The sequence below is a fragment of the Acanthopagrus latus genome, chromosome 4 (assembly GCF_904848185.1).
Source record: "Acanthopagrus latus isolate v.2019 chromosome 4, fAcaLat1.1, whole genome shotgun sequence".
Lineage (NCBI taxonomy): Eukaryota > Metazoa > Chordata > Actinopteri > Spariformes > Sparidae > Acanthopagrus > Acanthopagrus latus.
Genome location: NC_051042.1, coordinates 6,162,170 through 6,174,361, shown reverse-complemented (window position 1 = coordinate 6,174,361; position 12,192 = coordinate 6,162,170). Strand labels below are relative to the sequence as shown.

General features: G+C 40.0%; 1 protein-coding gene across 1 annotated transcript; it reads right to left on the bottom strand.

Moving 5' to 3' along the window:
- Positions 1–136: 136 nt before the first annotated feature.
- Positions 137–8,449, bottom strand: scamp2l (secretory carrier membrane protein 2, like). The gene is made up of 9 exons (XM_037096132.1): positions 8,207–8,449; positions 6,440–6,517; positions 6,261–6,347; positions 5,842–5,971; positions 5,618–5,746; positions 4,762–4,921; positions 4,030–4,131; positions 3,413–3,530; positions 137–2,495 (listed from the first exon to the last, which is right to left on the bottom strand). The coding sequence occupies exons 1-9, from the start codon at positions 8,261–8,263 to the stop codon at positions 2,340–2,342; spliced, it is 1,017 nt and encodes a 338-aa protein (XP_036952027.1). The 5' UTR covers positions 8,264–8,449; the 3' UTR covers positions 137–2,339.
- Between the last annotated feature and the right edge of the window lie 3,743 nt (positions 8,450–12,192).

Below are 12,192 nucleotides of genomic sequence, written 5' to 3'. Positions count from 1 at the left end.
AGAATTAAGAATTAAAACTATATAACTGACTCATAGAGAACATAACCTTATTAAGACTCTATACCTCTAAACAGGTACGTCTTGGACCTCATCTGAGTGTATTTTCCATAATTTAGTTTGTAAAACATGACCCAAGTTTTCAAAGGAGAAAATAAAGACAGTTTATTCAAGGTTAAGACTGAGAACCGATTCCACCACATTTCCCCCATTTAAACTTTTTAAATAAGTCACAAATATGTACAACACCTTAATATACATTCTGATCAACCAAAACAAACTTCACCATGAAACATATTTCTCTGTAAAGACGAACATAATCAGACATACACTAATAACCAACAGCCTTGTGCTCCAATCCCCACACAAAAAATGGTAGGTTACATTGACTGAGGCTACTCCTGAACAAAGTGATTCAGTATTACAGTAATAAGTGACTAGAATTATACACAATATATATAATATTAACAAGTAAAAACATGAGAATGCTAATGCTTATCAAGTAGGTACAGCTAGAAAATACCAACCATCTGTGACTATTGAGTAACACGTGACTTGTGTCTACATGGTACAAAGTCAACCAAATGAATAATCAACAGATAAATATTGTTCTTTCTGCTCATCAAGCACTAACACCTCTAATTCTATACTATGTCAGTAACTTTAAATTAATAAACCTGCATCCTGTCTTTCACTTTTAATCATAACAAAGCTCCATAAAATTAAAAAAAACAAATGTATTCTTAACATAAAGTAATTAACATGTGCCTTCCCAGTTAAACCTCTTCTCCATCTGCTCTTTAAAAGAGCTTTCTGTCTCACTTCATCTAAATCAATTAGCTGACTAAAACAGTAGAAATAAAAAGAACCTTCATCCCGACACCTTCATAAATCATCAGTTTATCCTACACATGAAAACTTTAAATGGAACGAACCAAGTTAAACCAGAAACTGTGTGCATCAGCAGTGTAACATGAAACAGGATGCATCTCATTTACAGGGCGACCAGTGAGATTACCTGTAGTATAAGTAGAACTCATAAAGTGTACCTTGTGTAAAAATGTTCATAAGGCAGGAGAAAGACAGCCTGGTCACCCTGTAAACCTCTAGATGCTGCTGTAAAGACAAACATCTGTATACATATATTATGTGAATCTATCCATCATGATGGTCAAAACATTCTCATGTCAAGTCCTGCATGCTTTTTGTACAACCCAAGTCTTCGTAGTGTTTTGAGGCTCCTGTAAGTTATTTCTATAATTGTACTGATATCTGCACTAAAACAGGAATCTGGTATTTTTTAAACCTGGGACTTATATTTACACATTTCGTTCATACTTATCAAAGATTTTGGGATCAGCCCAGCACAATGCCTCAGCTGGCACAGCTGCAGTGGCTAAAACACAAGCCATAGGGTCAACTGTGACTGTCGGAGCTAAATCCACTGGAGATGCTTGTTTTTACTCACAGGCTGAGATGATTCCCACAGAGTTAGACCTGTTAGTTAATTAATAAGATCATTTTTGGAGCCACAGACACAATTCTCACTCAGGGAAAAGTGTCTGAAATCTTGCATAAGAAGGTGTTGTAGGAAGACGACAGTGGAAACGTGAGTCAGAGCTGGACAGAGGAGTTTGGAGTTTACCTACAACAACTGCCAGTGAGAAATGTGTTTCCAAAGTCACGGCTGACTACTGAGGTGATTTAAGACAATCCAGACGAGGAACTGTAGCAGTTCATCTTGCGAGATTTCAGAGCAAGACTTCTCCTTGAGCGAACCGTTTGGTCGTAGTGATTTCATTACAGCCACTGCAGCAGAGTCATGGCTGCCAGCTAAAGCAATCTGCTGGACCAAAACTTTGGTAAATCATTTACAACCAAAACATGAAAATGTAGGGCACAGGTTATAAAATACCAGAATTTCCCTTTAAACAATTAAATCAATGCATCTTATCACTAAACCCAGTGTTACCAATTACTTGTCACACTTGTTTTGTCTCCTTTTCTACCTTGTTTAGGTCAACTTCAATTTATGATGTCCTACATTTCCCAGAATAGCTTCTATTAGCATGAATTTTGAACATGCTGTATGACGACAAGGATTAAATAACAGCAACGAATTGTGCAAGTCATTACATGCTTGCTGTCTGTAACATACCAAACTCTGTCAGTGGTGAATGTGGACTCGGCTGAAGAGTTTGACATAAGTAACTTCTGGCCCTTTTCATTAAATAATCAACCCCCCATCCCCTTAACCCAGAAGAATAATGTAGGGACAGATTAGTCTGGTATGTTGGTCAGAGGAGAGACTAGCCTGAGGCACTCTGGATGTGGGAAACAGTCTAGTTTCCCTGACTCCTGCCAAAGGCTCCCTGGGCAGCAGAGGTAGCAGCACCTGCTGCAACATTCTGGACAGTTCGGCTGGTCAGGACTCCTTGTGAGAACTCCTGCTGGGCCTTGGAGAAGCTGGCACCTGTCCGTCTGTACTTAGAGTGGACCTGGAGGGATGGAAAGGGATACAGATTAGGGCAGAAGCTGTGAAACATAGATTATATTTCTTTACTCCGACTGAAATCATTCGGATTAGAGATTCCAATTTAAAGGAGCCCCATAATAATTATTTTTTTTTGTTCCTTTAGTGTTTACGAAGGTACTTGTAAAAGGTCTTAAAGTTAAAAAGTCCCACAAAAAGCTGCACTGGACAGTTATTTTTTAAATCAGAACTTAAGCATATAAACCTATTCTAGTAGTACGACAAAGTAAAATGAACCTGAAAATGAGTATAAAGTTTTCCTTTAACTGATTACAAGGATGCCTCATAAAGTGATCAGATATGCTGTGCTATGCCTCAAAGCATTTAATCAGTATATGCTTATTTTCTTTGCTATGCATAGTGGTTCTGTGGAGGTCTCTTTCCAAATAAGCCATTTATATTCCAGTTCCTGACCTGGTTAGACTGTTTCTAAACCTTCATAACAGCAGTTTCTAAATCTTGCTTATCTCTCCGATGCCTCGGTTGCCCTCTCGCTGCAGCTGCTGTTCAAATTTTTTGTGCCCACCAATTTTTAGTTTCTCTTGTTTTGTTTCCTGTTTTGATCTGTATGCATCCTCACGAAGTTGGAGTGGAAATAAACAATATGAAGCCTCACTGAGAATACATTTATATACAGTACATCTGCTGCACCGTATTCAACTTTCTATTTGGGGCAAGTTTAATTTATCATAAAGCTTCAACATCTTTAATTTTACTGCAGACGTACATATTGTTGAGACTGCATTTCACTTTAAAATAGCAAAATATGTAGATTATGTAACCTACCCTACCTGGTATATTTAACTCCACTGGTTTATACTCAAATAGTGTAACTGTAACATGGCTCAATATTCCCTTTTGTGAGGTGACTCATTAACGTACCATCTTCAGCAGGATGACACCCAGGACGGCATTTACGGTGAAAAAACCTGCCACCACCATCATAACCACGGCCACGGCCAAGTTTATGCGGATCATGCTGATGGATGCAATCCATCCACTGTAGACCAAAGACATAAAAACAGATGTGTCATTTCTGAGTGCACACAGCGTACAACAGTAGTTTGACACGAAAATACTTTTAAAATAACTGAAATGAAGAGAAATGAGCGTAAACCTTGACCTGCCTGAAGTGACCAATGAAAAAGCAGGAATGACGGAAAAAGCCTTTTATATTACGTGATATAGAGAAGAAACCTGAAGAGAAAAGTCCCACACTTACAAAGCAGCAACCCAGACAAGTTAGGTCAGCAGGAATCTGTCAAAGAAATGTAAAAGAGGAGATACAGAGCAGGAATACACACAAACACATAGATGTGAATGAAGAAACACACCAACACATGCATGTACCCACATTTACTATGAATCTACCCACAGCAGAGTGCAGACACTCATGGTGAAAATAAAAAGATGTTATGAGCAATGAACAACTGTCTCATGCATCAACACCACACCTCCAGTCTTTCACCCAACATGCAGTTACAAATCTCTCCACTCACCTGTTTCCCCATTTAGGGATCCCGACACACTGGATGATGTAGACTGCCACTTGGAAGAAAAAGACAAAAAAGAAGAAGAAGAAGCTGAAAGAGCTGTCAGACCTAGAAAGAACAAACAGACGACACAAAGGACATGTTGTTAATCATGTTACGTTCTTTAAAAGGTTCACTGTCAGACTGTCAGATACAGGAGATATAAAGAAGTGGTTCAATACATACACATATAAAATATAATTAAGGTTTCTCTAAGACCACAGAAACAAAACAATATTCTGTAAAGCCTTCAAAGAAACTTAATTTTGCAGATATTAAATATAAATTTGTTCAGAGTGTTTTTGGAGCTCGGGTCTTAATGTTGTTTGGGATGTGTCTCCTCTGCAGCAAAATGAGCGTTACAGGAAAAACATTTTCATAGTGGAAAAAAAATCTAATTAAAGCACTGAACTGTAGGCAAGAAAACTCAGATATTAGCATCTTCTAATATTAGAAATGGAGGCAGCTGAGTACAGAGTGGATCCCACATACTTCCTCTCACCCCTCTGGCTGAGTCGGAGGATGAAGGTGTTCACAAAGTTGTACTGAGTTAAAAAAAAAAAAAAAAAAAAGGAAACACTGCTAACTATTTCATCTGCATATGTCCCTATTTCTTCTGCTTGCACAACAAAACAGTTACATCCTGTAAGTTATGCAAACTTAAGAATATTTCAGCACAATGCTACTAAACCACTGTACCTGAAAGCCTTGTAGACGGGCCGGTACCAGCAGATGAAGGACACGGGGGTGAAGAGGAGGAACCAGAGGATGGACAGACCGAAGTCAACACCATTCTGAGCATCTGCAGTGAAGTAGGCCAGGCAGGCCATCACGTTGAGGAAGAGCGTGGCACTGTGGACTGCAGAGACACAAAGGAGAGCAATGAACTGGACTGAGGGAGGTAAAACAGGAACTACCATCAACATGTACATTGGACTCTGCTTTGAGTTGTGCGTCTTCTTCACGTGAACCATCTTTGGTGCTCTGTCAGAGGAAGAAACAGTTGTGGGTGATGATTTGATTGTAATGTGTAGGATGTGTGATGGGATGAGAGGGTTTGGTACCAGCAGTTAGGTTCAATGCAACACTCTGGATTTTAAAAACTGTGGAACTGAACTGCAAATAATCCATTTTCGATTATTTTTTTATTGTCAGCAGATCATTTTGTTAATAAAATGCTCATCAAACAATTTCCCTAAACCCAAAGTGACACCTTTAAATTGTTTCTTTTGTGCTCTTGACTGTCCAAAACCCAAAAACTCTTTATTTACTCTGATTTACAATTACAATTCAATAAACTGCCAGGACTGTCAGATGGCCTTTCAATTAATCAATATTGTTTAGGAAATAGATAGAGATAAAGAGATATCAAATTTTGTGTCGTGATTTTTTTGTTAATATTATGAAGATAATGACATATGTGTGCATCATGTGTAGTAATCCTTGGTTATTAAACACCTCAGTGTTTAAATAAGATCTCATATCATATATGACATATAAAGCTGTCAGATGTTAACCAGAGGCACTGAACGTAGACTGATGCAGGGCTACATACACATCCAGAGGTAATACATCCTCTTGCAGATCCTGCGGTACTCCTCTGGGATGTCCTCCTCAAAGTCCTGATAGAAGCAGGGATTCACAGGGAAGAACTTGGGAAGAGGAGGCCAGTTGTTCTCTTTAGCTGACGGACACAAACATTCCCAGCTGGATTAACATTGTGACTGGTGTGTAGATTCTTATGGTTCGTATGTAAAACATGAGTTTACACCAACTCACCACCAGTGTTTGTTGCTCGGCCGGCTGCCCTGTTCTGTAGCTCCTGCTCCTTCCGCTCAAGCTCAGCTGCTTTACGCTCCAGCTCCTCCTGCTGTCTGATCAGGTTCGCCTGGCCAGCAGCTGCACTCGCCTGTTGGAGGGTGGAAGACATGCACTCTTTACACCATGTTGTCACTATATCACTACAACTCCATGTCACATTTTTCCTTCTAATAGCCATGTGATACATGATCAGCAACAGCACATCCTCCTACAAACACTTCAGCTAAAATGTTTCCATCGTTGGCCAATAAGTGACGAGATATTATAAATATGTAAACTGAAAAAAATGTGTGGTTCTTTGTCACATCTTATGTGTAACAATAACTCAAGTTTAAGGACTCAAAACATACTCTAAGGACTAATATAAATACACTCACTTGAGCACTCTGCTCCACAGATGTCGGCAGGACGGCGGGTTGAGACGAGGAACCAGAGACGGGAATGGTCGTGCCGGTGTGGTTTCCCTGTGAGATGATTGAGGATTGATTTTTTTTAAAGTAAGTGAGTGACCTCAAACATCACATCAGTAATTAGAGTAAGAAATGGGGGAGCTCACCATGTCAATAGCAGAGAATGGGTTGAACTCCCCATTGTTTTCAGCGGCTCCACTTGTGGCTTGTGTGATGGAGGGATCCTAAAAACAGATCAAACAACAAGTTTGTCATCAGCTGTGGAAGTACTCAGCTCCTTTACTGTAAGTCTCCCTCCGGGCAAGTGAGTGTTTTTCTCCCTCTCCAACAGTTAATGTTTGAGTTTCATTGTGTAGAATGATGTACATGCATAGTTTGACACTTAAAGACTGTTTTCACATTTATTGTACAAATCTAACTTCAGAGGCAGGCCTGTGAGCAGGATTTATGATATCAATATTCAGCGTACACAGGTTTGATGGAGAAACTTGATGCCTCCCATTCTAATACTGTACACTGAGAATGGACTTAACAGAAAAGTATGAGACATCTTGTGCCCAGCAGTTAAACTACTGAAACATTTGCATATGAGATGTTTAAGGATATCATGTGTGGTCTGGATCCTAAAGTAAATGTTATAACACCACACTTGAAAATATTCTATTACAAGTTGAAGTTTGCTTTATTAGATAGTAATTGATCACTTTCAAGGACCAGGCAAACAAAGGTTGAATTTCACCTGTTCATCAGGACACACAGGTTATGATGATGTTAACACAACGAGGAAAAACGAACAAATAAAATTATATAAATAAGTTAAAATGGAGTCATCCCGGCAAGCTGACTGGATCTTTTTTATTCACTACTTCCTCTCCAGCAGCTCTCATGTTTCACTCTGGTGGATGAGCTTGTGTTATCACCATCCTTTAATTGTGGACATCCGCCGATATATTGATATTGGAATGTTTTACTGACCAAAATTGGTACATGGCCCAAAACTCATATGTGGGCTGGGCTCTATATATTTGGGCAATAATATCATGATATTTGATTTTTCACCCAGTGACAGAATCAAACATAACATGATTCATGAAGTGCTTCTGAGGAGTTTTTTAATATTGAGGTAAAGGTCAGCCCACTTACTGGGGTACAGAAACCTAGAGTTTGTCCTTAATTAGAGCTACAGTACTGGAGTCAGTGTATTTAGTTAGATTCCACTGCTGGATGTACTAATGAGAGGCCATGAGTCTTCAGTTATTAATCTGGAGTTATGTGTGGGTGTGTGTGAGCAGTGAACAGAGTCCTGAACCAGTTCAGGAAGACACACCACGTTAACTATTCATACACTCTGGCTCCTTCACCACATTTGTCTCTGTTAAAACCTAAATGTAATAGGTTTGAACAAGCAAATGTTGCCCTTTCTTTAAGCAAATATGTCTTAAGTCAAGAGGTGGATTTACCCTCAACATAAGCTCCTGGAGCTGATACGCCTGAGAACACCTGGATGAGATAATCATACAGATCAACAGTCGATAAGGCGACAAAATGAGACTTTAAATCCTACTAAACCTGCTTTTTAGTTTCTATCCCCGGCGTGCTGAAGAGAAGAGACAGGTGGACAGCTAAATATCAGCAGGCACCTGCTCGTCACTCTGCCTACCTGCGCAGGTGAGTTTAAAGCCCTCCCACAGCGAGAACACACCGTTTTAACAAATAATCTCTATTAAAAAAATCTCATCACTGGCCTCCAACGTGTCATACTTCATAATAGTGACGATTCTTAGCCAGGAAATGCTGAGGCCAAACCCAGCAACCAACCAAACAGGTTTGTGCTGCAGTTTATCTCCTCTAGGGTTCACACTCAAAGTCTCTCAAACTCGGTCCAAACGCAGACAGCGACAGAACCGTCTCACCTGGAACGGGTTCACGTCCACCGGGTCCACGAACGGGTTGCTGTCAAAGCCCGACATTGTAGTGAAAAGTTAATCGTGAGTGAAATAAACAACACGACCGCGTCCAGTCCGCTGCTACTGCTGCTCCTCCTGATGGTGCTCTATGACACTGCGGCTCAGCGCATGCGTGGGTCGATGAGTGCCTCGCGTCACCGCCCGGAGGCCGCCTGTCCTCGAGCCACTTCAAATCAGTGACGACTTAATTTAGAAATTGGTTTCAACTGTGCGGTCCTCGTGACAGTCTGAGCCCAGTGTTGTGTTGTGTTGTGTTGTGTTGTGTTGGACCAGCAAACAAAACAAACAGAAGTCTTTGTTTTTTCAACTCTTCTGGACATAAAGACTTTCGGTTGCCTTCAGGTGCCGTCGGAATTGTGGGATTCACGTACAGCTGAATAAATATAAAACTCTGTTTTACATTCAGAATGTTTTCAAAATTTTTATATTGGATTTTGGCTTATCGCTGAACATAATTCCTGTGGCAAACACACGTTTATGATACCACCAGGTTTTGTTACAGGCAAACACCCCCTTGTGATTTTTGAGGCATAAATTAAATTGCTAGCAGTAAAAAGTTAATGTTAGCTATAAACAGAATACATAGACTACACAGACTAATATCTTTAGCCTACAATGACCACAGATCTTGCTTCAGGCATTTTACTAAACCCTTTGACTTTGACACAAGGGAACCTGATGCTAACTACTACTAACTACCTACCTACCACTCTATTCAAGGCCTGTTCCACTGTTTACTTCACTTTGCCAATGCTGCTGCTTCATAATTACAGGCAACCTGCGATGCTGCTGTGAAACCTGCAATAACCTTACAATAAAAATGTAAGTTTCACCTCCAACCCTGCATCTATCTCTCCAGGATCCACAGATCAGATTTTCTGATACTGTCATAGAAAGCCTTGGTGGGTGAAAAGAAGCATGTGTGAAGGAACTGAATAAAAACAGAGGAGAAAACATGGAAACTGTTGGCCTTGCTGGTTTGTGCTTCTTTCTTTCATAAATGGATGACAATGTGTTGAAGATGGAGGTGGAGAGGTCAACAGCAGCTGTGACCTCTGCAAACACAGCTGGAGGTCAGTCGACATCAACAGAGTGAGGAGGCGGTCATCTTTGAAATCTGAGCAGAATAAATAAATGCTGCAGATGACAGGCCTCATCGCTCTGCATCCCCTCGCATTCCCTCGATTTGGACAGTTTTTTTGTTTTTATACTGTACACAAATTAAAGGAGCATTACGTAGTTTTGAGAATTTTTTTTCAGAGGAAGAAGATCTTCACTGACTGATTGTTTTATGCCTAAACAAACTAATTAATTAAATAAAGAAACTGAGCTTAAAGGACAACACAATGTATACTGTTTACTTTGTTTATATGTGGAGGACCCTGCCACCTCTCTGTCTTTAAACAGTGTTCTGGGACCTTATTCTCCTCCGAGAACAGCTTGTTAATTATTTCTGAGTTTGTAGTATTACCTCTTTAATATTGTTAATTAAAATTTCAAGGTACATGAACTACTTTTTACATCTTCTCCAGTACCTTTTACAGGGAAATAACAGAGTTTTATTTGATAGTTTTGATGACAAGTTACTTTACAGATGTAGATTATTTATACCAAATATAAATAAGCGAATAAATGAAACTATAAAAAGTTAAAGTTAGTCCCACTGTTATCAGCTGCCACTTTAAAGTGATAAACACATTAATGCACCTCTAATTATAGTCCATTAAAATAGTACAGTTCCCAGTTTAGTTAGCCAGTTTCCATCCATCCATTGTCTGTAATCAAGTCAAAATACTCCTGGCTTGAGTTAATCCTGATCTTTAAAGTTTAGTAGTCAAGTGAATTTCCAGGAGAGAAGCAGGAGTTGAAGGATGAACCAATGTAGGCCAGCAACACAGAAACATCGTACCATCTCTGTTCTCCAGAGAGAAAGAAGCCTGAACTCCTACTCTTATTTTTAAAATTCCTTAAGTGAGACAATGGAACCCTGAAGCAATGCTAATGCATGCAGGCAAAATCAATGTGACATGAAACTGCTTATCAATACTGTAGATCAATTCAAAGTGTATGATTAGTTCACTGTAATATACATAAATTGTTCCAGCTGTGCTCCTGAAAGTGCAGCATGACTGTTATACAACAAATGACAGTTCTGATTCCTCAAAGTGAGATGATAACTTTTCCTTTACGTGGGTCTCACTTAAACACTGAAGTTTGGCACACTCTCTTATTAATCGTACTGGCGTGTTATATTGATTTTGCAATGATACATCATTTGTCATTGACAATTGATCTTTATAATTAACCAATGTTAAATTCTTCTCTCAGAGGCATCATCGTATATTAGCTCAGTTTTTGTGTCTTATTTAGAGATGACTTTTGGACTTGTCTCATAACAACGTGCATAAATCGATCAGTCCCATTGTTTGAGACTTGTCAACTCTCTTTTTGTTTTTGGCTCATTTTCCAAATTCGCTCTGGACTAATTGCAGGGATTCACCTATGAGGAGGGTGGAGAGACTGATTCCTGATAGAGGAGTGGAAGAAGCTTGGGGCATTTCCCTCCCAGCCAGTCATGGTGCGACAACGCCTTTTTGTGAAGGCTTAAGAAAGTTGGGAATGGCACCTGGGTTGGATTTACTCTCATTCTCAATCCGTCCCTGACTAATTTAGAACCTTGCTCCCCTCAGATTGCCAGCTAGAAACTCTGGTCTGTTTAGGCCCTATTATGTTTTATTTGCTGCCCCACATCAAATCCTCAGGAGATGCCAGCAGCAGCTTTTTGGTTTAAAACACTTTTCAGTTTAATAAGAACATCCTTCTGACATTTTATTACTCCTTCATAGAGAGTGTCATCATTTTCTCCATCACCTGCTGGTTCCACTCCATGAGCCTGCAAATCCAGACATGCCTGCAGAGCACAATGAAAGTCTGCTCTAAAATCATTGGACTACCGGTCAGACCACTTTCCACTGTGTGTGAGCAGCAAACGCTGAGGCCACCTAGGGACCCTTCAGGATCCTTCAGGACCCTCCCACACTCTGTTCCAAATGTTTGAGAGGCTCCTCTCAGGATGGTGGCTCAGCTGCCCGGGCTGAAGAACACAGAAAAGGAGAGCAACCTTTGTTCCCAAGGCTGTTCAGCTCCTACACTCCCATCCACCCGTGCAGTTGTGACAAAAATACATTCTTTTGAGTTGAATTGAATTGTAGCGAGGAAACTGTGTTTGTTCTGGAACCCCTCGACACCTGAAGCCCCTTTACACCTTTAGTTTGACATTTTATTTCACTGGGGCTTATTGGAGCACATTTGTTTATTGGTTTATTGTCCAAGTCGCTGACATTGAACATCCACTCTAGATATACATGTGTTCTGTTTATATTTGTATGTAGGTTGGGCTGGTCTGTAAGCATTTTACTGCCAATACTGACACAAAACAAAATGAATAATACCTGAATTCCATTTAGCTTCTTCGGTTACAGTTTCACTCCGACACATCACATTGTTCTGACTACTGAGTTTTGTTTGTCGTCAGCAGCTACATCACGGCTCACAGAGCTGTGAATCTGTATTAATGACAGCAGTGTTGCCCTCAAACAGTGGAGGGTGCCAGATTACACAAAGGGCCAATTTCTACATAATGTTGCTTTAAAAAGGATGTTTAAAAAATACACAAATGATAAAAATGTGTTCACACTCCAGCATCCTCTGAGTCATTTCCATTTCTTTTTGCTCTCTTTGTCAAAGTAGGTGATGTCAATGAGTCTTAACAGTGGTCGCTAAAGAAAGAGGAGGATGAAGTAGCTCACCACGACACAGTGTGGGGCTTCTGCTGCTACACACAACCAGGACAGAGGAGCTGACAGATGAGAGTAAGACACTAATAAACACAAAAACACATACACTGACAATAATAAAGACAAGAGACGAGC